The 22,345-nt window shown below is 42.4% G+C and overlaps 1 protein-coding gene across 4 annotated transcripts in view; it reads right to left on the reverse strand.

The window, feature by feature from the left end:
* The window catches only part of AMOTL1 (angiomotin like 1), a 142,330-nt gene that overhangs the window by 20,795 nt on the left and 99,190 nt on the right, over positions 1-22,345 (reverse strand). For all 4 annotated transcript variants that reach the window (XM_030794526.1, XM_030794524.1, XM_030794525.1 and 1 more), the window contains 3 exons: positions 11,616-11,761; positions 7,780-7,929; positions 2,134-2,324 (listed from right to left, as the gene is read on the reverse strand). In XM_030794526.1, the coding sequence (XP_030650386.1) occupies positions 2,134-2,324; positions 7,780-7,929; positions 11,616-11,761 (487 nt within the window). The remainder of the gene's footprint in view (positions 1-2,133; positions 2,325-7,779; positions 7,930-11,615; positions 11,762-22,345) is intronic.

Here is a 22,345-nt window from a genome sequence, read left to right on the forward strand (position 1 = left end):
TTACTTTCTAGTCCCATTCACACCCTCAGGGCCCAGGATCCCAAACAGACATCTAACGTGATAAACCCACGGACGCTGAAACAACAATGACACATGGAAGCCCCTGTGTCATTCCTCCAAGGTCACACATTTACACTGCTACTGGGGCTTTAGTGTCCTCAGCCAAAGCAATGTGGTCAGCTTCACTGCTCTCATCATTTATATTTCCACATGTGATGTAAGTGACACTCAGAAGGGCTTATCCCAGATCACACACGCACAGTCAGGAAGGGAGGGAGAAGCCCTGAGCGCAGGTGTCCTGCCTCCCTGTGCAGCGTTTTTTCCATTAAAGCATTCTTTCCATTAAAATTGCAGGGAGGAAGGAAACTCCCAGGGCAACCGTGGACAGCAATGCACTAGACCACATATGTCCAAGAAGACCAGGTCTCTCTGTGACTTTATGATGACCTGTTCTCTTCCTCGGAATAGAGAGGAAATTTAGTTATTAGCTTAGAAAACAAAAAGCTGAAAAAAAAAATTTCAATTATGTAAAAATCAACCAATGTTTCAAAAGGCTTCCCTGTGCCCATCCATATACTGCAGGGACTGAACTGGAGGCTGCGACTTTCCTCCAACTCTCGACCCAGGACCCCAGGGCTTCACCACACCATCTAAAGTGTCTATCCCCACTCCCAAAGCCTCACTCTCATGGATACTGCGGGCTGCTTCCCATCAAAGTGTAAACACATAAACACATGAACAATGTGGAAGCACAGAAAAATGATTCCCAAATGGTCATTTTCCACATGGGTCTGTAGGTCTTTCTCGGTGCAAGTGTGCTGTGGCGCCCACTGCAGACACCAACGCCCGAATGGTGGCACTGCTTTCTCCAATTCCTGGAGCTAACATCTGAGCATACTACTGGGGATTCTCGCCTACTTCGATAATGAGCCTGAGAGTCTGTGAATAACTTCAAGAGTATCCCCTCTGCACCCCAACAGGCCTTCTCATAGTCATTAAAAATATAGTAACCCATCCCAAGGCAATGTGGCTTTTACTCCTCTCTTGGTTCATGTCCTGTCATCCAAATAGTACCATAGCCCTTATTTATTAAGAAGTCCTGTTTTCTGGATGCTCCTTTGAAATTTGAGGATCCTTTCCACATAAATTGATCCTGAATTGTGGTGAATTCCAAACAAGTTTAAGTTAAATGCCCAATATAACTTATAGGCAGAAAGCAAACTGGGTGGGAGGCAGTGAGGGGCTGGATGGGTCCCCTGCACAGCCACCCACGTGTGTGCAGCGACTATGCATGCAGCTGAGATCCAGTGGCCAAACGTCAACAGTGCCTTGCTCACTCTGACAACAGTATGTTTTAACAGAACATTTGGGAGCTTTTTTTGTGAATTACTGCACACTTTGAGCTAGTTTATAAAGACAGAATGAGCCATGCACCTACAAAAAGGTAAGGCAACAGAGGTAAAAACTGACAGCAGCAGAAAAGAATTTCAAACTAAATGAAATCAGTTTTCAAGCCAGGCAGATCTCCATTTGACACACGGCCCCACCACTCACTAGCAGTGTGATTAGGAATCAACCACTGTACCTCTCTAAGCCTCATTTTCTTTGCTTGTAAAATGAAGATGATAATAATATACCTGCTCTCAGGGCTGCTATGAGGATTATCTATTCTTCTAGTTTGGCCCGTGATATAAACCCAGCATTAAAAAGTGCCTTAAATATACTTTCACAACATCATTCTTGGTGATTGCACAGTATTCCACTGTGTGATGTACTTTAAATTATTAAATGAACATCCTCTTATTGAAATCTAGGCTGTGATAAATGTATTGATATTTTCAACAACACTGAGATTAACTCTTTAGACATTCATCTTCTGGCATGTCTATGTTTTTTTAAGATAAATATCTAGAACTAGAATTGTGTACTCAAAGAAAAGATATATATTGCCAAATCATCCTCTAGAAATGTTATACCACTTTGCTCTCCAACTAGCACTGTAACTACTTAAAAATAATTTTTAGCTGACCTCACTCCCTAGGATGGGCCTTGGACCTCTCTGGATAGCCTGTTTGTTTTGTTTTGATTTTTTTAACTGTGCTTTTACGACCACCAGAGTTCCACTGGTCTCACCTCTCAGCTGCTGCGGTGGCTGCGGCATTCATGGCAAAGTGTCGGATGGTGCTCTCCTCCAGGTACTTCTGCTCCCACTTTGTCATGTCGGCCTCCAGGGCTAGGATCCGCTCCTCCTTCTCCCGCACAAGTTCCAGGAGGGCTGGGGCATTGTATTCCGGCATGTTGGCTGGCTGGCCGTTTCCATGTTTCTGAAGGAGTAGAAAAAAACATCTTGATGCTCGAAACCACATCAATGCTGTCTACACAACTGCCCATACAGAACACATGAGGTTCCCCAGATCCTGCAGCAATTCACACACCACGCTACTTCACCTCCAAATTCCTCTATTGTAGTTAATTCTCATGGCGCTCTGCAAAACAGACAATATTATCCCAGTTTTACAGATGAGAAATGAAGTTTCTGAGGGATTAAATTAATGATTCAATGTCTCTCAGCTAATCACTAGTAGGGTCAGGATTCAAACCTGGGTCTATCTCCACAGGTCAAGGCCTTTGCATGACAAGAAGTGGCTTGTCTAATGGCATGCAGTTAATTACACCAAAAGCAAGAATAGGAATTAAGTCTTGGCCTCCCGGTCTAGGGTACTTTCTCCAGAATTCCACAAAGTGATTCCGGTTGTTTGTTTCCCCTAAGGCTGGTGGGGGAAATGGAAGGCAAAGGAAGTGGGAGATGCCCTAACTTGCATGCTCCCTAGCTACAATGCTGGGAAAGGAGGTATTCACACCTGCCCCACTCAGAGGCCTGAGAATGAGAATCATACTAGATAATGCATATGAAGAAGAAGAAGACTTCTAGCATAAGGCAAGCTCATTTTTCAGCCTTTTCATCGGTGTCAATAAGATAAAATAAAGCCATTTTCTGGATTGCTCACAAACTGAGGATGTTCATACTTCAGAATCTTTTTCCTTTAATTAGGTACACTATTTCCTCTAAAGAGCATGACACAGAAGAAGATGGCGCTCTGAGAAAGTTCTGCCTTCAGAGCAGCAGCAGAGATAGGTCATCTTGAGGTCTCAGGGTTAGGGGCCCAGTCAGAGTGTGGACCAGGCTCCTTAGTGCTCCAGGGAGAATGATTGCATCCCAGCTAGTCTATGTTCTGGGGTACACATTCCCCTCCTGTTTTCCAGTGATTGCAAATTTTAAATGCAGAGCTGGGTGCAAGGTGAGAGGCATGTGAATGCTTTACCCAGAACCACATAATCCCCTAGATTAAGAAAAGGACTGGGGAATTACCCAGAGCAACAGCTGGGCATTCAAGCTGTATTGCCAGAATCTAATCCTATCAGAGAGGAAAAAAGAAATGGGTGTATGGGTTTTTTGTAAACCAAATTTTGTTTTTATTCAGTTTTTTTAAAGCTACAAATATAAATTATTCTAGGAAGTGGTATCTTGCCAGTGACCAACATTTTAAGTAGGAACAGAGCAGAAGGGCATACCTATCCTCACCTGACCTGTGCGGAAAGGGCACTGACTCCATCTGGCCAGGCACCTAGCCTTAGGCAGGCGAACAAATGAACCAGTCCAGCGACATGAGATGCTCCCTTATTTTTAGAAACTTTCCAAGAAAAATCTCCCATGGCCTCACTAAGCTGCCATCTATGCTTGTCAGTTTCTATCTAAATCCCTTCTGTTACCATCTCAGCTGGCTTATTTTTGCAGAATCCTCTTAACCTCACATGAGATCATGACAACTCTTCATAGCCCTCCCTAATTCAGGTCATTAAGAGTTATTTACATAAATTTATGAATGTCAACATTCAAGGGTACAGAGCTAGCATGGTCTAATGGGTAAGTGTGCTACTGAGAAAAACAGATTGATGGTCAGGTGTGCCAGCTTCTGCCACCCATTCAGTCATCTAGACAGCAAGTATTGACTGAGCATGTACCATGTGCCAGGGATGCAACAGTGAACACTACAGATTAAGTCTTCACCCTCAATGTGTTCACATGGGAGGAATGTCTTCATTAGCTACATGACCTTTAACTTCCCTGTGCCTCATTTTCCTTTCAAAGAACATTCTTCAAGAACCTTCTCTCTTCTTTCTCATAGGACTACTGTGGAAGTAATATGTGAAAATTAATTTGAGCTCTTTGTAAAAGAGATAAAATTGTGAGTTCTTAAAAATGTAAATTCCCCTCTCTCTTTTATCTTTTTTCTCTTTCACTTCCCTCCCGGTTTCTAATGATGCTGAAGTACTATTTGACCTTCCATGGTAGAGGGGCAATTACTTATAAAACAAGAACTGTTGATTAAGAGCTTTTCTTCCTGCTAGTCCTATTGTCCCAACCTATCTTTCTCTCTCCACCCTCCTTCAATAAGCCACACTTCTGTTGACCTTGTTTTCAATGAGGCTGGAAAATCGGGGTAAGGGTGGAATTTGGGAGAGGGTACCTACGAATGCCCTAAAACTTCAAATGATTCTGAAGGTAATGATGGCAATGAGAACAGTGAGAGTGATTTGTTTTTAATCAGTTGCTACGTGCAAGGCATTCCAAAAAGTACTTTGTTCAGATTTTATTTGTAGTTGCAAGTGTGAGGTAAGTATAATTTATTTGCCTCACTTTATAGACAAGGAAGTTGAGGCTCAGAAAGATGACTTACTCTAGGCTACTTTTCTGGTGGGAAGCAGGATTCAATTGTGGCTGGTTTAACCCTGGGGCCCATGCTCGGAATCAACACATGATTCCATGCCTCTCTGCTCATCCTCAGCATACCAGCCCTTCTGGAAAGGTCCAGAAGAAATAATTGGAGCTGACTTGAGGGCTCTGTGTCGTTAGAGGGGGCCAAGTAGATGGGCTCAGCTGTGTCCTGGCATAAGTCAAAGGGCAGAGCTCTTGTCTGGGCTATTGATTCAACAAGAACTCTAAGCTGCACTCTCAAAAGTCTCTTCAGAATCATGCCCTATGGGAAGTGGTGAGTCCATGCGGTTGGTCTATTGTTCTGTTGAGGGTGGAGATGACCAGGAGCTTTGTGACAGTGTGACCCCAGCATGCTTTCTAAAGCTGTCAGATAACTGCCTTGGACACAGGGATGAAGGAACAGGGTGTGGCGTGGAAGGCGGAAGTCTTTCCCCAGGCTGCCCGAGGCCGCTGCCCAAGAACTGGCAGGCACATTCATGAGTTGCGTGAGGGTGAATGAGGAGGAGGGGATCAGAGAGGCCCTGGATCCCCTTTCCCGGACAGGCTGAGTTCCTCAGATGACCCCATGTTCTCAAGTGGACTCCGAGTCATCCCTGGTGAGGCCAGCAGAGCTGCCCCCTAGACCAGCCCACAGGCCCCAAAAATGAGTTTAAACACACTTTGCCCTTTTTACAGTATCTGCCACATAGAACTGGTAAAAAACTCAAGATGTTTCCAGTGGATTTTTTTGTAATAGCATTTTAACCTTTTTTTGGTTATAAGATAATGTATGCTTACTGGGAAAATTAGAAAATAAAGAAATATTACAGGAAAAAAAAATAATAAGGTTGAGCATCCTAAACCTGAAAATGCAAAATCCAAAACACTTCTGGTCCCAAGCATTTCAGATAAGGGATACTCAACCTCTATTTATCTTTTTAATGAGTATCAAGAGCAACAGGGACATAATTCCTGAATGTATTTCATATCATAGGAGGCAGATTAACGCTTTCATTAAAACAACAACAACAACAAACTGTAACGTTATTTTTAAAGAGATGCTGAGCATCACAATTCTGTTTAGAGACTGTCTCCTCCTCTTCGGTCTCATGTCAGCCATACACAGCTGGGGGTCTGCCATCAACTCCCGAACACAAATCTAAAATGAAAGCAGAGTAATTTCCCGGGAGAGCCTCAATTCTGAAATTTCTGTCCCCCACTGGCGCTCCTCAGCCTGTCAGCAGCCTTCATGCAGGGCAGGAATGTTGTTTTTGCCTGCCTGAGGAAACTGTGTGGGTGAGCGTGCATGGGTCTGAGTGTGCATACAGCCAACTATCCTCTGTGGCAATTAAGATATTTTTCAAATAATTCTAACATTATGTTTCTTCTTGATAAACAACAAGGATAACGGAGGTGAGTCTGGTTTCACAGCACTCAGAAGAGCCAAGGAGAAGTAATCTAACTATAGGGTGTGGACGGCATATTAACCAGGAAGGAACATTCTTTTTGTGCTCTAAGAACCGAGATACCAAGATGTGCCCATTTGGCCAGCCAAAGAAAGACTCATCAGTGTCTGCTGTGGGCCAGTGCCGTACCTGGAACCAGGGAGAACCCCTGTCCTCAGTTGGGGAAGCGAAGATCTCAGCAACTGAGTGACAGAAAACAGCTGAACAGTGTAACTCTGTGCCAAAGTATGTGGCACAGTTTATCAGTATTAGAAGTCCACAGACAGACCTGCCTTTTCTTACGAGCTGTCCACCAAGCCAAGACAGTGGGAGGCGGAGGTGGGTTTCTTAGTTTTCTGGGCAATCTCACTAATACCTCCTTCTCCAGCCAAATGCACATACCCAGAGGGAACTGCATGGGCCTGCCCTGCGAGAGGGCTGAGCTGGCCTGAGTGCATGTGCTCAAGTGTTTTCAAGTGTTTCAACCACAACCACTATGCCCTATCCAGTAGATAATTCCATGGGGCCCCGCCTTGCATTTCCCTGGTATCCTGATTTTGAGCACACCCTTCACCAGCTGCATAAAGGCCTCTGCTCATCATGCTGGGTGATGGTGGACAGGCTCATCTGGGGCCAGGAGCCTTTGACCAGTCTTCTTCCTGCTTGCCGTGGTGCAGGTGAACCCCAGGCTGGACTTTTCACTCTGTGCTTACTCATAGCTGAGTTACATGCTCAGCTGTTACCAGCAGAGGACAGGCAGCAGGAATAGGGGATTATGGCCAATATTATTTTCTAGGGATGGTCCTACATCCCTTCCTCTCCTTTACTTCTGAAAACTCACTGATCATCATGTGCTACTAATGTCACCCCCTTATTGGCTCTTCCCTTGAACTCCTCCATGGGTTCTCACTGTCACTACACCCTAGGCTGCACCAACAACCTTCAGGCTGGCCTCTGCGACTTTAACATCCACCCTCTGGATGGTCCTCTGACATCAGAGGGCTCTCTCCCTGATCTCTTGCACCATGTTTCTCTCCAGCTTAAAAACCTCCCAGTTGTTGGTACTCTGTTGACTATAGGTGACTATAGGAAAAAGCCCAGTCTCTCAGCTTCGCCAAATGCCCTCCACAAGTGGCCTTAGTCTCCTCACCAGCCACTGCACTGGGCATTCTCCCCTAGCTACCTGCACCCTGCTGCCCTGGATCTGCCATGTCGTTTCATGGCCCTGTCTTTACCATATTCTCCCTCTACCTATGATGTTCTTGCCCTTGAATGCCCAAAAACTCATCTTTCAATGTCCAGCTCAAATGTACTCCTCTTGAAGTCATCTAATGCTGCATTCCGCTCTCCCCAGCCCCAAGCTGGTGACCACTTTCTCTCTGTGAGGACATCTGTCACTCCAGTGAGTGGACTGCTCATCTTCTCTCCTGGTTTTTGTATGGGTTCACTGAGGACAGGGAGTTCGTTTCCCTCTGAATCCTGGGAGCAAGGTGCAGCATCTGGCCCATGGTAGAACATCCACACATTTGCTGAATGAACATATCTAATTCTTCCACCAGTCCATGCCCAGTTCCTTACCTGCTGGGTTCTCAGTGCATCCAGCTCTCTCTCCAGCCAAGTCCGCAGTCTCCGCTCCATCTGCTCTCGCTTCTCACATGCAGACTGCAACTGCGTCAGGGCCTGCTGCAGCTTCTCGACTTTCTCAACATATGCTTGCTTCTCTCGTAACTGAGTGGAGAAGAGTAAAAAAGAGCACAGAATTTAGACCACTGATTCTCAAAGCTGGGTGGAGGAGGTAGGGTCAGATTACGTGGAGATCCTATTTAAACCACAGGTGCACGTACCTCCCACCTCCCTACTCCTATCCTTCAAGTGCACTGGAACAGAAAAGATTTACACATAGCCTGCCAGTTATACCTATAATGGCTAGGATGTAAGAAATTGAAGACCCTACTGGGGTACCTGCTTTTGGTAATTTGTGCAGCCTTGAGCTCAATACTTGTTTATTGCTTAGTAATTTCTACATTTTCAGGCATTGGAAGTGAGGTAAATAAAGAGTTTTTGCACATATTTTTATTGCAGGACTATTTACAATAGCAGAGACATGGAAGCAACCCAAATGTCCATCCATGATAGACTGGATGACACCATGGAATACTATGCAGCCATAAAAAGGAATGAGTTCGTGTCCTTTGTAGGGACATGGATGAAGTTGGAAACCATCATTCTCAGCAAACTAACACAGGAACAGAAAACCAAACACCACGTGTTCTCACTCGTAAGTGGGAGCTGAACAATGAGAACACATAAGCACAGGGAGGTAAACGAAACATACTGGGGCAAGTTGGGGGTTGGGGGTGAGGGGAGGGAGAGGATTAGGACAAATAGCTAATGCATGTGGGGCTTAAAACCTGGATGATGGGTTGATAGGTGCAGCAAACCACCATGGCACATGTATACCTATGTAACAAATCTACACGTTCTGCGCTTGCATTCCGGAAATTAAAGTAAAATTAAAAATAACATAAAATAAATAGAATTAAAAAAAGAATTTTTGACATCATGAAAAAATGCTTATTCTATAACGTCAAGTAAAAAATCCAGAATCAAAAATTATATACAACATTATCATAACGATGTCTATCTATCTGTGAAAAAAAGGCAGGAATGAAATACTTAGAGCATTAAGCATGCTTATCTATATGACAGAATGGCAATTACTTCTTTATTCTTTTCTATATTTTTCAAGTTTTCTATAAGCATAAATTACATTTATAATAGAGAAATTAGGTATGTATGTATATATGCATGTGTACTCATTTATGTATGTGTGAATAAATAAAAAAATTTTCTTATTACAGATATCTATGGAGTAACTTTGTCCTAAAGATTTCAGAGTCCTTTATAGATAGGTAGTTGGCAGCTTTGAAGAGATGGGAAGTGCATAGTGAATATTCAACAACACAATAACTGAGGAGATGGAAGTTAAGGTTAAAATAATTTATGGAAATATCACATCAGGTATGAATTTAGAATTATGACCAACAACTTCCAACTCTTACTCTCACACTTTGTTTTCTTCCAATTAGGAGTTTGGCCCATGTTCATAAATCCTGGGCATACTGACAGCATTCTGAGAACTGGCTAGTGCCAAAAATCAGGCTTAGGCATCGACTTGATTTGGTCCTGGGTGAGAAGACACCAGATGCTATTTCCTGTCATTCTGCACCTGGGTGTATTCAATCTTGAGTTCAGTGATGACACTGGCAAGTTGGAACATGCTAGTGTTTTAGCTGCTAGGTGAGCTTTCTGACTCAGCAGGCAGCACCGCTGTGAGTTATACCTATATCCTGTCCTAGCTGAAGCCACTAGAATAAAATGGAGATGCTTTGACCTTTAAAGGAGGAGAGAGCAACTTTACAGACTTTTTTACACCTGTTCTTGGGATCGATTTTCATCTGGCCCTTTCATTCCTTGTGATTTTGATTGCTCAATTCCACTGGCTTCTGAAGACCTAGCAAGTGAAGGTTCCTGCAGCCTCATCTGACAAAATATTTTGTGTGTGTGATTCATACACCACTTACCATATCTTCCACTGTATATACTTTTCTGAATGTGTAGCTACTAGAATATAAGCACCAAGAGATTCGCCTATTTTGGTCTCCACTGGGCAGAGTGAACAGGGCGTACCCAATGCCTGGAAGGGCGCTCAGCATTTAGTAGGCACCCAATAAGTATTTGTTAAATGAATAAATATTATCCTGAAGCAATTGCAAAAAACTTGAAGGCAGGAATCTGTCTCCTTTACCTTTGTATCAACCTTAATTCTAGCAAGGCATATATCCTGATTAGGATGATTAATAACAGTAATTACATCAGCCAACATTGTCGGAACACTACCATGCCAAGCATTGTGCTTTATATGTAGTATCTCATTTAATCCTCCAAATAACAATAGGAAGAGGAGGTAAAGTCCTTTATTATTGCCATTAGAGATGAGAAAAGTCTTCAAGGTTATATGACTTGCTTAAGGTCACACAGCTGACAGGCCATAGAACCAGGATTCCCATTTACAGCTGTCTGCTCTAGAGTTCACTCTCGCCCATCATGGTAAATTACAGTAGGCTGTCAGTATCTGAACTGAATTAAGACCCTTAAAGGAAACTCTAATTAGAAAGGAGTGATGCTGGAAGCAGACCTATGAGACATTCTGGAGAGGCTGCATTCAACCAACCAAAGATTTCACATAAATATAATGATTTAAAAAAAGACCCATATTGGTTGTTATAACTTGTCTTCAAGAAGCTCACAACTAATTTTTACTTTAATAGAAATATTAAAACTAAAAGATTTTAAAAACCATGATTTTCCTTAGCTCCACTCATGGAGATGGAGATGTCATTTCAGTGATGACAATAATGAGAAGCCCCAGCCTCCCTTAAGCATAACAGATCTCCTGTCTTTAAGGGGTTGAGGTCACTTTCTGTGGCAAGTGTTTTCATATTTAATATGTTCCTTAGTGGCAACATGGAAGATACCATGGGGGCTGCTGCCCCGGATCCTTATGCTAGTATTAAAATGGTAGTTTCTGTGCAAGACTTATGGGGTTTTAAAGGCTTCCAATGGGCAAGACCCTCGTTTACTCCATCATCTTCCTCTTCAGCTGCTTTATCCTTGTGTTTGAAATTTGATGAAACATCCCTGTTACTTAGCATCCGGGGAGGTTTTCTGAAGAGACAGTTTTTTTTATTCAACAACAGTTGGGTTAGTAACAATACTGTTTCCTTTGTACCCAGCAACAAGCTAAGCACTTCAGGCAGACTTTCTCAGTTAAGACTCTTACAGACTTTGGGTTTCTACTTCCTGGAACGGATCCTGCTCAGGTAAGCCTGTGTAACACAGAAGCACCTGCTGCCACCACCGCAGGGCGCTGGAGGGTGCGGGGCAGCAGGCCCCTGGCTGCCTGGCTAGGCCTCTGCTCCTTTTCTTCTTCTTCATCTATAGCCTGGATTCCTTAGCTTGGACCTTGGAAATGGTCGTTTTAATTCCTCAGTCAGGCTTCAAGGAAAAGGCTACCTCATAACGCTTAAGCTGAAGGGTTGATTTCATCAGAAACTACTAAATGCAATGCATGATGCCTGGGTAGGACACGTGTCAACCAATGGGCTGTAGGCTGGGCTTTACATCGAGTGTGAGTGCTTTGCTGATGGGATTCCCGTGTGCTTTCCATACTTTGCCTGGCTCTAGAATGCATAGACTCTGTTTTTATTCCCTTTTATTTGAGAAGTTTCCCATATCCCTCCCCTGTCTCAACTCCTTGGAATTGGCTCTGGTTAAAGTAGTTGGGTTAGGAAAAGAAAGTGGAAGCCCTTTGGGCTCTGCTTCCCCACCAAATCCCCACAGCCTGGTCTCACCTCCTCTTCCAGCTTGATGACCCTGGCCTGGGCATTGCTCAAAGCCTGGTCCAGGATCTCGATGTGTCTCCGATGGTCCTCACTTGCAGTCCGCACTGCTGCTAACTCCATTTCTAATTTCTCCTTTTCCTTCAAGAATTCTTTGTCTAGAAGGGAAACAAGAACAAAACTACCTCTATCAGAAATTGCTCACCCTCTGGGCTCACGGCCAGTCTACATCTGGCAAGGATTAGAAATAAAAAAGCATGCAAATAGTGGAGGACTGAATTGCTGTTTCTGCTCCCTTTTAATAGTGGTGGTATGGAAGGTAATGGTTTTCTCAAAAACCACTGTCAACGGTAGATACATTCCAGGCCATACTTGTGAACAGTACACAAAGAAACAGTGACCCCATATTCTCGATAACTCACTTCTCTACAACACTGACTTTCATACTTCAAATTAATCTTGTATCTACTATTACATTTTATGCTTACAACCTTCCCTGCTTCCATTTTCCAAATCTGTGATGAAAGGGTGGGTAATATTAATAATAATATTAATATTCTCATTCATAGAAAAATAAACCAAGGTCCAGAGAGGTAAACTCTTTGCCTGAGGCTAGACAGCAGAGGGGAGCATCAAGCTCAGGCCTCCAATCTCCGGGTAGAAACTCTTCCCATATGACCTGGCCCCACAATTTCTCCTTTTCCTGCTAAAAAGGGGAAAGGGACAAGGCTTTAGATTTAGGAAAACTGCTTTTCTCTCATTCAATGATAATGTAATGATGGCGATCACTGCCTCTCTTTGCATGTGGGAAGCCAAGGCTGGTGTGCTGTTAGTTACCCATCGTCCTATACTGACTTCTCTACTGTTTTAGCTTAAGCAAGCAGCGTCGATAGTGTCATGGGATGAGCATTTCTTTTATTTATTTATTTATTTATTTTTTTTGAGACGGAGTCTCGCTCTGTCGCCCAGGCTGGAGTGCAGTGGCGCAATCTCGGCTCACTGCAAGCTCCGCCTCCCAGGTTCACGCCATTCTCCTGCCTCAGCCTCTCTGAGTAGCTGGGACTACAGGCGCCCCCCACCATTATTGAAAATACTTTTCATGTTGCAAAAGCAATATGTTGTTTTTAAAAAGTAAGACTATTTAGATACGTTGCTTATAATATGGAAAAACTTGAACAAACAATACGTAAGAGATTGGCCAAATAAACTTCTAGAAACTCTCTGATAGGATGCAGCCATTAAAATTAAATAAGAGAATACTAGTGACATGAAAAAAATTCTCCTTAATGAAAACAGGTAGTTACAAAACCGTACGCATACTATTCTGTATTTATAGAAAATGAGGCATAGAATTACAATAGTAGCAGCAACAATGGTAGTTAGAAATGGATTTCTATGTGCCCACGCCATTTCAGTGTTCCATACTGGCTATCTCAATCCTCCTAGCAACCCACACTGAACCACAGAGAACCCAAGTCTGGAAGCGACATCAGTGGTTAACCAGTGGTTAACAGTGTTTGCATTCATTCATATTTCCATCTATATTCATTCGTTAATTTAATGAACAGTTACCAGACATTAAGGACCAGCACTATGTGTTCTGAAGCAATAGAAAGAATGCAGCACACTAACAGGGCAGAAAAATGTGGTTTTAAATACAGGACATGGAAATTAAAATGACACTGTAAGGCTGCAAATATCAAATAAACTCACAACTTTAGAGCCAGAAAAGATCACGGGAAACATCAACATCCAGTTCTCCCTCTTTTGCTTCATTGCTGAGAAGAGAAAGCCCTGAGGAGCAAAGGCACTTGTCCAGGGTCTCCCAGCCAGTGGGGACAGCGCCAGGGCCAGAATTTGGTTTTTCTGATGTCCCAGTACAATGTCCTTCCTTCTTGACTGCACAACTCTTGCATTATCAAATTATGTCGATAGGATCAGAGGGCAATGGAATAGCTTCTGAATCGACAGACTGAAGGAGCTGACTTGTAAAGCTAAGTGACGGCTGTGCTTCCTAGAAACAATGGCATCCCCTGAAAACAAGGTGAGGCCACCAAGATCCTGACTCAGAGCAGAGCACTACTTCTGGGCTCTTTATGCCCCACTGCAGTGACCCACTGCACTGCCCCTTCTTCCTTTCTGCAGCATTTGAAATGGTGCCTCTGAAACTTCCTTCCCAATCCATGGGCATGTGAGACCTCAACAACAACAGGAATGTGAGAGACCTAAACAAAGGGGTCGGTAGCAGCCCACTAGCGCTTCCCGCCCCCATCCACAGCCCTGAAGGAACCAAAGCACCTCACTCTTTCTGTGCAAAGTCACTGATATTTGACCACCTAACCCTAGGTTTGGACAACACCTCAATGGCATAGTGCCTGCTGGCCTTGTGCAAGCTCTGGAGGGCACTATTACTAAGCAGACATCCTGGAAATGAACCACAGGATCTCAGAGTTTCTACCTGGTTATCAACCTAAGCATAAAAGTTCTTCTCTTTGTTGAGGGCCACCAAGTATACACTGATGTTGACCAGAAGTAATAAAATGATAGTCTGAGCTCAAGAATAGAAGCCACAACCAAAGCCTCTCATGTTCTGCAAATCAGTGATCACTATTATTGATTGCTACGTCACAATGATAGCTATTTAGATAGTCCTGAGTCAACAAACACCCTACCCCTCCAACACCCCCCCACCACATACATACATGATTTCAGCATTTGCTATTTGCTTGATAAGTAGTATCATATTGTAGCTAAAGAAAGGATTTTTAGCATGAGAAAGACCTGGATTCAATTCCTAGGCTCACTACTTTACAATTATGAGGCCTCAGGTGAGGTATTCAACCTCTCTGTGCCTCAGCTCCCTCATCTATCAAATGGCAATGGTAACATCTACATCACAGTGTTATTATGATGATGCTGTTGATGAAGACGATGCTTATAAAGTATAAAGGACTTTGTTTGGTTATTATTGATTCCCTGGGCCAATAAGAGCACCTGGCTCAAAAATATTGTTGAATGAATGAGTGAGTCTCTATTATGTGCCAAGTTCAGTGTCCACTGAACAATAAATGATAGTTCCTGTTAGCTATTAGGTATTCAGCGTCCTCGTGATCTCCTAACAGCCTTTGTTATGCAGCTGTCCACTCGATCTTTGAACCCACTGCTCACTTACAAAGCCGCGACACCACAGATGGCTGGTACTGATCATGGAAACCTCTGGTTCCTTCCTCTGCCCTGGCCCCCTAAACCCCACAGTGTACACTACAGACAAAGATGTGGAGATTGGACAAAAGCTACATTCGTTTCTGGAGTGTTTTGTAGACCTCTGAAATTCATGGGTCAAATATCTCTGTCCTGAATTTGGTGACTTTAGACTTCAAGCTCCAGCAGTATCATTTAGTATCACTCACACTGGTTCAGAACTCCTTGTCCACTGATAGGAAGCAGTGTTGTCAATTATAAAGTTTTAAAAACAATGCTCATGACAATAGTAGTAACAATATCTTCCCATGTTTGTTGAATAAGTATTGTGTTCCAGGAATGGTTACTTATAGTAGTCTCTTTATTCTAAGTTTACTGTATGAGGTAGGCACCATAATTCTTATTTTCCAGCTGAGGAAAATGCCACTAAAAAAAGGGTAAGTAACTTGCCCACAGAAGTGATGATCATCAATGGCAGAAACAGAAGTTGCATTTATATCTAATGCGTGTTCCCAAACACAGCCCTGTACTGCCCCTCCTCTCCAAGCACACATAGGGATAGAAGAGCCCCATTATAACATAGCTTATTATTGCACAGATTTAAGTTATGTCACAGGTCATATATCTCTGAAAACATAGCAATTACATTCACATATGTATCCATTTACAAATATTAACTAATGAAGCATCTACTACACAGAGGCATCAGAGTACTGCCTGGGTTCATACCCAGCTCTTCCACTTACGGTTCTGTGACTCAGGTAGTAAACAAACCTCTCTGTGCTTCAGCTTCTTTGCTTTTAAAGTAAGCACCACAATAGTACTTATTTCAAAAGGCATATAGTAAGTTCCTGATGAATGTCAACTTCGATAACACTGGCTATTATTGTTGTTACAGGAAGTATGATAAATTCTAGGGCTATGAGGTGAGTAGGATGTAGCATTCTGCACTTGATCTGGTGGGAAAAGGTGTAAGGACATGGGCAAAGGGAATGTGACAAGGTGCTCTAACAGATGCATGCACAGGGTGCTATGAGAACACAGGAAGGACAGCTAATTCAGGGCAGGGAGTGAGGAAGATGGGGTATCAAGGCAGTGAGCCTACAAGGTGGGCTAGCTATGCTCCCCAACTCTTGGAGACATGGGGACCATGAAGTGTATCAGACTCACTCAAAGAAGTTATCCTTCGGGAGACAACAAGGGACAGTCCCATGGTGAAACCACCTCATAAGAAGGTCCTTCAGTTTATTAGCTAAGCATCTTAGAATGGATCTCAAGAAAGACAAGCCTCATGATGAATTTTTGGTATATATACTGAGAATATATACCAAATATAGAGAGTATATCCAGTATATATATCCAGTATATATCCAGAGAATATATCCGGTATATATACTGAGAATTCCTAGAACAGGCAAGTTGACAAGGGAATTCTTGCCCAGAATGGTCTGTTTACTCAGTGGATATGAACTACCCTGAACTGTGTGGCGTAGGGAGCTGTTTAGCTTGATGGCTCTGGTCCCATTTACATGGAAGGATGTCTGCTCATACACTGTTTACTCTTGAAACCACAGTGATGGCACAGGCTGTGTGGCCAGGCCGACCTGGTTTGATTTTGACATCTTCACATAGCAGCTCAACTTGGACACATGACTTTACCTCTCTGAGACTCCATCTCCTCAAATGAAAGTCACAAGATCTATTTTGCAGAACTGCAGGTGAGGATTAAAAGAGTATCAGTAAAATGCCTACCACAGGACTTGGCACATAATACTAATACTTGATAAATAACAAGAACTAACATATATTCCTGGGGACTTACCATGTCCCAGCTACTGTTCCAAGAGCTTTACAACATATAATCCTCACACAAGCCCCATTTGACAAATAGAAAACTGAAGCAAAACAAGCTATGACACACGTACAATGTCGAATGGTGGTCCCATTTGTGTCTCAACCCGTATGTTAGTCTCCCTTGCTTGAGGAAAGAACACAAGTGGTAGAAAGTAGAAATAGGCCCAATAATTCAAAGATGTCCCCTTTCTGTCTTAACCTTCTCCTTTGTCAGTTCTGGGTAAGGTTCCAAGTGGACACCCTGCTGAAACTGTTTCTGTGATTACTATCTGAGCCCTAAGCCTAACTGCCAGCTGATCCATGGGACATAAGAGCCTGTTCTACCGTGTTAGCTACTTCAGTTAAGAAACACTGAGGGTGGATGTGGGTATAAGGTCAGGGCTCTATGTGCTGTGCTACAGCTTCATATTCAGTGCTCCCACTCATGGCTGGGGCTTCTGAGGACAGCAAACCTGCAAGCCAGCACTTCCTATGTAGGAATTCATTTCTAGGGCTTTCTGATATAAGGGATTTTTGAGAAGTTTTTCCCTACCCCATGTAGCTGAAGAGAGAGAGGAGCCTAGCTACTGCCTGCTTGATCAAGGAGTGTCTAAGTCACTGGAGTGCTTGGTAGGTAAAACATAGGTGTTTGCTATGGTTTGAATATGGTCCCCCAAATTTCATGTGTTAGAAACTTAATGCTCATTGTAACAGTATTAAGAGGTGGGGCCTTTTAGAGGTGATTAGGCCATGAGGGTTCAGCCCTCATGAATGAATTAATACTGTTACTGTATGAGTAGGTTAGTTATTGTGGGAATAGGCTACTGATTTAAAAAATGAGTACTGCTTGATTCTGTCTCATGGGATCATTTCTGCCTTCTGCCCTTTGGCCATGCAATAACAGAGCACAAGGCCCTCACCAGGTGCCAGCACCATGCTCTTGGACTTCCCAGCCTCCCGAACTATGGACCAAATAAACTTCTATTGTTTGTAAATTAGTCTGTGGTATTCTGTTACAGCAGCAGAAGATGAACTAAGACAGTATTCTTTTCCTTTTTCAGCTGGAATCAAGGTTTGATCCTTAACCAACTGGATTTGGGGGGTTTAGGTCTCTCAGAGAGAGAGAGAAGAAAGAGAGAAAGAGAGACAGAGAGACAGAGAGAGAGAGGTATGAAGGCATAAAAATAGGCCAAGCTAATTCTGTTCAAGCTCCAAATTCCAAATGCTCCCATAGTGATACATAACTAGCCCATTTTGGCACCTGCTTCTGGAGAGTCAGGTATCTCTCTGGCACTTCTCAAGGAAGGTTCTTGGATGTGGGAAAAGGGGGTGGTGGTGGCAGAGTTAAAGGAGGAGGAGGCAGGCACAACAATGAACCTCGGAAATGCTAATGACTGATTTTAGAGGTACAGTCTCTGGGACTCTCTGAGTGAAGACAGCTTAAAGGGCATTACCAGAGAAGAGGCCACAGACAAAGGAGAGGCTGAGTAGGGAGACTGAGGGGAGCCATGTACAGCAGTGTCCAGGCCCCTATGTACTGTGCTAGAGCCCCAAGTCCAGCACTGGAGGTTCACTCAGAGAATGAACCTCTGTGTGAAGAGGCCAGTGCCTCCTAACCTGGAATGCTCTATGAAATAGACAACTTTCATGCTATCTGCCCAGGTAGTCCGGTGCTGATCAACACCAATGGCATCAATTCTGTTAACTAGAAACTTCTCCACAATGCTGCTGAAATGAACTCCTCTTATGAAAAGATGTCCAAATAATTATCTGCCACAATATCTGTCCCTAGTTTCTCCTCCATTTCTTCTTCCTCAATGATCCCTCAGCTCCAAGATCGCTGGCACCACATCTGATAATACTAAACAGATGTTGGAGAGGATTCTATTCCAAGGGACAGCCACAATTTATAGGGTAATTGAAGGGTCAGATTTATTAGAAAGTCCTTGTTGATACCAAAGGTAATTTCTTTTTTTCTGAGGTTGTGGGAGTGGAAAGACAATAGGAAGATATTTCATTTACTTTACTGTCTACAAAACTATTTAGGTTCCTTCTGCCTCAAAGATATTCCACACTCAGAGGCCCCTTCTTAACATCTGCCCCCACATCCTCACCACAGTTTGAGTCAAACTGATGAACCTAGAAAAAAGACTCAAAAAAATAGAATCCAAAAAAAGCACTGTTTACAACACATACGAGTGATCTATTCACATGAGGCTTGATGCAAAACAAAAGGAAATACGATCTACCTTTTAAAGCCACACGTTAATTCACAAACAGAAAAGTAATATGATACAACGCTGACCTTAGAAGATGCTGGTTTGATTTTTTGTTGTCTTTTTAAAATTTGCTGATGGTTTCTTGGGTAAGGAGGCTTGTTATTTGGGGAAAGGGTCTTCAGCTTTCTGCTGTCCCTGAGCTCTGGTGCAGATTACCAGGGTTCTGCCAGGCGGCTGGATACATAGGCTGCAAGTGGGTGGTTAAGGTGGGTCTATTCACAAACAGGAACACTCCAGCGAGGGCTGGTTTTAAATGGCGGAGAGAGTGGAGTGTTTTTAAATGAGTTCTGTAATAAGGAAAATTAAGAAGGGGAATTCAAACCAAACTGTTCTGCAGAGCCCTGGGAGAGAGACAGGGAAGAGAGGGAAGGGAGAGAAGGGATGTTGGGAAGTGGGAAGGAGAGGAGTTCTGAAGATGAACCCAGCTCAGCCAGAAATTTCTTCAGCTGTCCTTCATTTTATGTATTACGCTTCCACACTATCTGAACAAGAGTTCTGAGTTTGAAAGCTACTAGTTTAGTCATTACAGAAGAGACAAAGATTTGTGGAAATGGCTGCTGTTAAAATGTGGAGACGAAATCTTCTGGAGAGATGGATAATATGGGAAAATGAGTTAAAGCCTAAAGTGCAATGGATTTATTCAAACTCTGTTGCCTAAATGTAAAAGAATAGGAGTGTCCCTGTTGACACAGTGCTGTGCAGCAAAATTCTTCTAAACTGTTAATTACTTTTCAAGGCCCACCCTAAAGGCTACAGGCTTCTCCCCGAACCCACTTTTTTTTTGAGGTGGGGGTTCTTTTGAGTGTGGTTCTCTAACAGGTCCTTGCCACATTCTGCCTTGCACTCCAGTTCCAGTGGCTGATGTGTGTCTGTCTCACTTTTCCTACTGGACCTCTTCATAGTGACTAAGCTTTCTTCACAGTGCGTCGAAACCCTTCTATCTTCGTAGGACTCTAAAGATCTAAGATAACTGACGTGTCTTATATGTGAAGAAATTAAGTTTAGGCAACAGCTTATTGAATAAGAGGATGCTATTGGTATATAATCAAATTCTAACTGAGTCTTTAAAACAGTTTTCAAATACTTGTTACTGAAAAGCAATAAAGCCTAACCACAAAATCTTCTATTGGTCTAATATAAGAAAGCAACACATTTTTGTCTTAACATAGTTATAATATTTTTGTTATTTTATATAATTTATCTATTGCTCTTATCCAGAACCCACAGTGAGTTTAAAGCACCAAAAGTAAAATATCTCAGGTAGGATTTGGTATAATATTTATTTGACTCTCTACCTGTAAAAGTTCTCTTAAATACAATTTTCTCTGATCTAGTTATTCTTCGCATTGCATTTTACTTCTGGAAATTGTGCTTACACATTTAGGTATAATTCATTGGTTTTTTTACCCATCCAAGTTTATTACATATGCACTTTACAAAATTGCTTGACTGAGGAGACACCCATTCATCCAGCTCAGCTTCCAAATGTACTGTTGAACCTTTCACTTTATTTTGTTTTACTTGAAATAAAAATGTACTGCTACTTCGACATCACTGCTGACAGCATAATAAACTAGACAATGAATTAATAATGTCACATAAATACAGGATGCACAGGGCTCTTGGTTTTGACTATATACATACTAGTGATTCCATTTTAAATCAAACCTGAAGACTTAAACTTTTTGTAACCACCACTGAAGAAAAGTGCTTTTTTGTATTCTTTTTTCTTTCTTTCTTTTTTTGAGACAGAGTCTGGCTCTGTGGCCCAGGCTGGAGTGCAGTGGTGCCATCTCGGCTCACTGCAAGCTCTGCTTTCTGGGCTCAAGCGATTCTCCTGCCCCAGCCTCCAAAATAGCTGGGATTACAGGTGCGTGCCACCACACCCAGCTAATTTTTGTATTTTTAGTAGAGATGGGGTTTCCTGGTGTTGGCCAGGCTGGTCTTGAATTCCTGACCTCAAGTAATCAGCCCGCCTCAGCCTCCCAAAGTGCTGGGATTACAGGTGTGAGCCACAGGGTCTGGCCTTGCCTTCTCTTTTCTTAATATAAAAAACTGACATTTCTAGTTGCAGATATGACAAAGTAAGACCCTCCTGGACGATTTGGCTCCTGTGCAGAGAACAACCACAAAACCTGGCCATAATACAAAGAATAATGATCTGAAGGTGTTAAAGTGTGAACAGAAGCAGACAGTTTCTGATGAGGAGTAGCAGCTCACTTACAGAGGTGAGGAGAAGCCAAACTAGCTGTATAAGTTCTGTACCTTGATTGTGCTCATTGTTACATTTCAGGAAATAGGACATTTAAGTGTGTAAATTTTATTGGATGTAAATAATGTCTTAATTGAAATCAATATAGGTATAAAACAAACATAGGTATATATAATATGTATATAACATGTATATACTTATATTTGTTTTAACTAAGGCATTAATTAGGGCATTATTACAATATGTGTGTGTGTGTGTGTGTGTTTTCAGTGGCCCCTCTGAATGGCAGATATGGCTTAACCAAACCTTGCCCCAAAGATAGAAGTTATGCTAGGGAAATCATCACATCCGGCGGAAAAAGTCGTTTATGCTAGGACTGATTAGGGATAAAGAAATGGTTGTCTACAATTATATTCTCTCCCTTCTTTTAACTTCTGTAACCCCTCCCACTGTCATTTTTGCAACTTGCTTTGAATAGATTCCTTTTTTTCCCCTTCTTTCTACCAAACCAGTCTTTGTAAGCAAAAAGAAAATTAGTAACAGATGCAAGCTTATTTTTAATGGTCTACGACCAAATTTTCTGGACTTAAAACAAACACTTTGTCCCCTCAAAAGTTCTCTGAATCCATTAAGATACAGCTGTAGGCTCTCACTATAATTCATGAACTAAAAATAGTTTTGAAAACTAATTGTAAGAAACCACACCATGGAGTTACTCGTTGTATTCTGCTTATTTTTTAATTTTTCTCATCCAGAGAGTAAAGTTTGATTTCACAAACATTTTGAAAGTTTTCTTTCTTTCCTCTTTCTTTCTTTCTTTCTAACTCTAAGCTCTATTCTGATCTCAAGAAAATAAATTTGGGGCAGGCGGTATCTGAAGAGGATATACTGGATTATCCAACAAGGCCTTTTATTATAATTGGCTCTAGTTCAAAGATAGATGTAAAAGCCAAAGGCACAGAATGTTAATTCCAGTAGTTGGAACTCACTTGAGAAGATCTGAATACATTAGTATTAAGTCACAGCACTGGGCTAAATAATTTGCAACCAATTAAGACTTCTAGTATAAAAATTTTCTAGTATAAAAATTTGTTCATTTACCATCCAAGATCCTTCGCAGTGTAAAAACATGAAATCCTCAGTCAATCCCAGAGCCAAAAGAATTGACCTTTTGGAAAAGGGGAAGCAAAAAATAAGAAAAAGGAGGTCCTAATTCT

This window comes from Nomascus leucogenys, chromosome 15 (assembly GCF_006542625.1).
Source record: "Nomascus leucogenys isolate Asia chromosome 15, Asia_NLE_v1, whole genome shotgun sequence".
In the NCBI taxonomy this organism is placed as follows: domain Eukaryota; kingdom Metazoa; phylum Chordata; class Mammalia; order Primates; family Hylobatidae; genus Nomascus; species Nomascus leucogenys.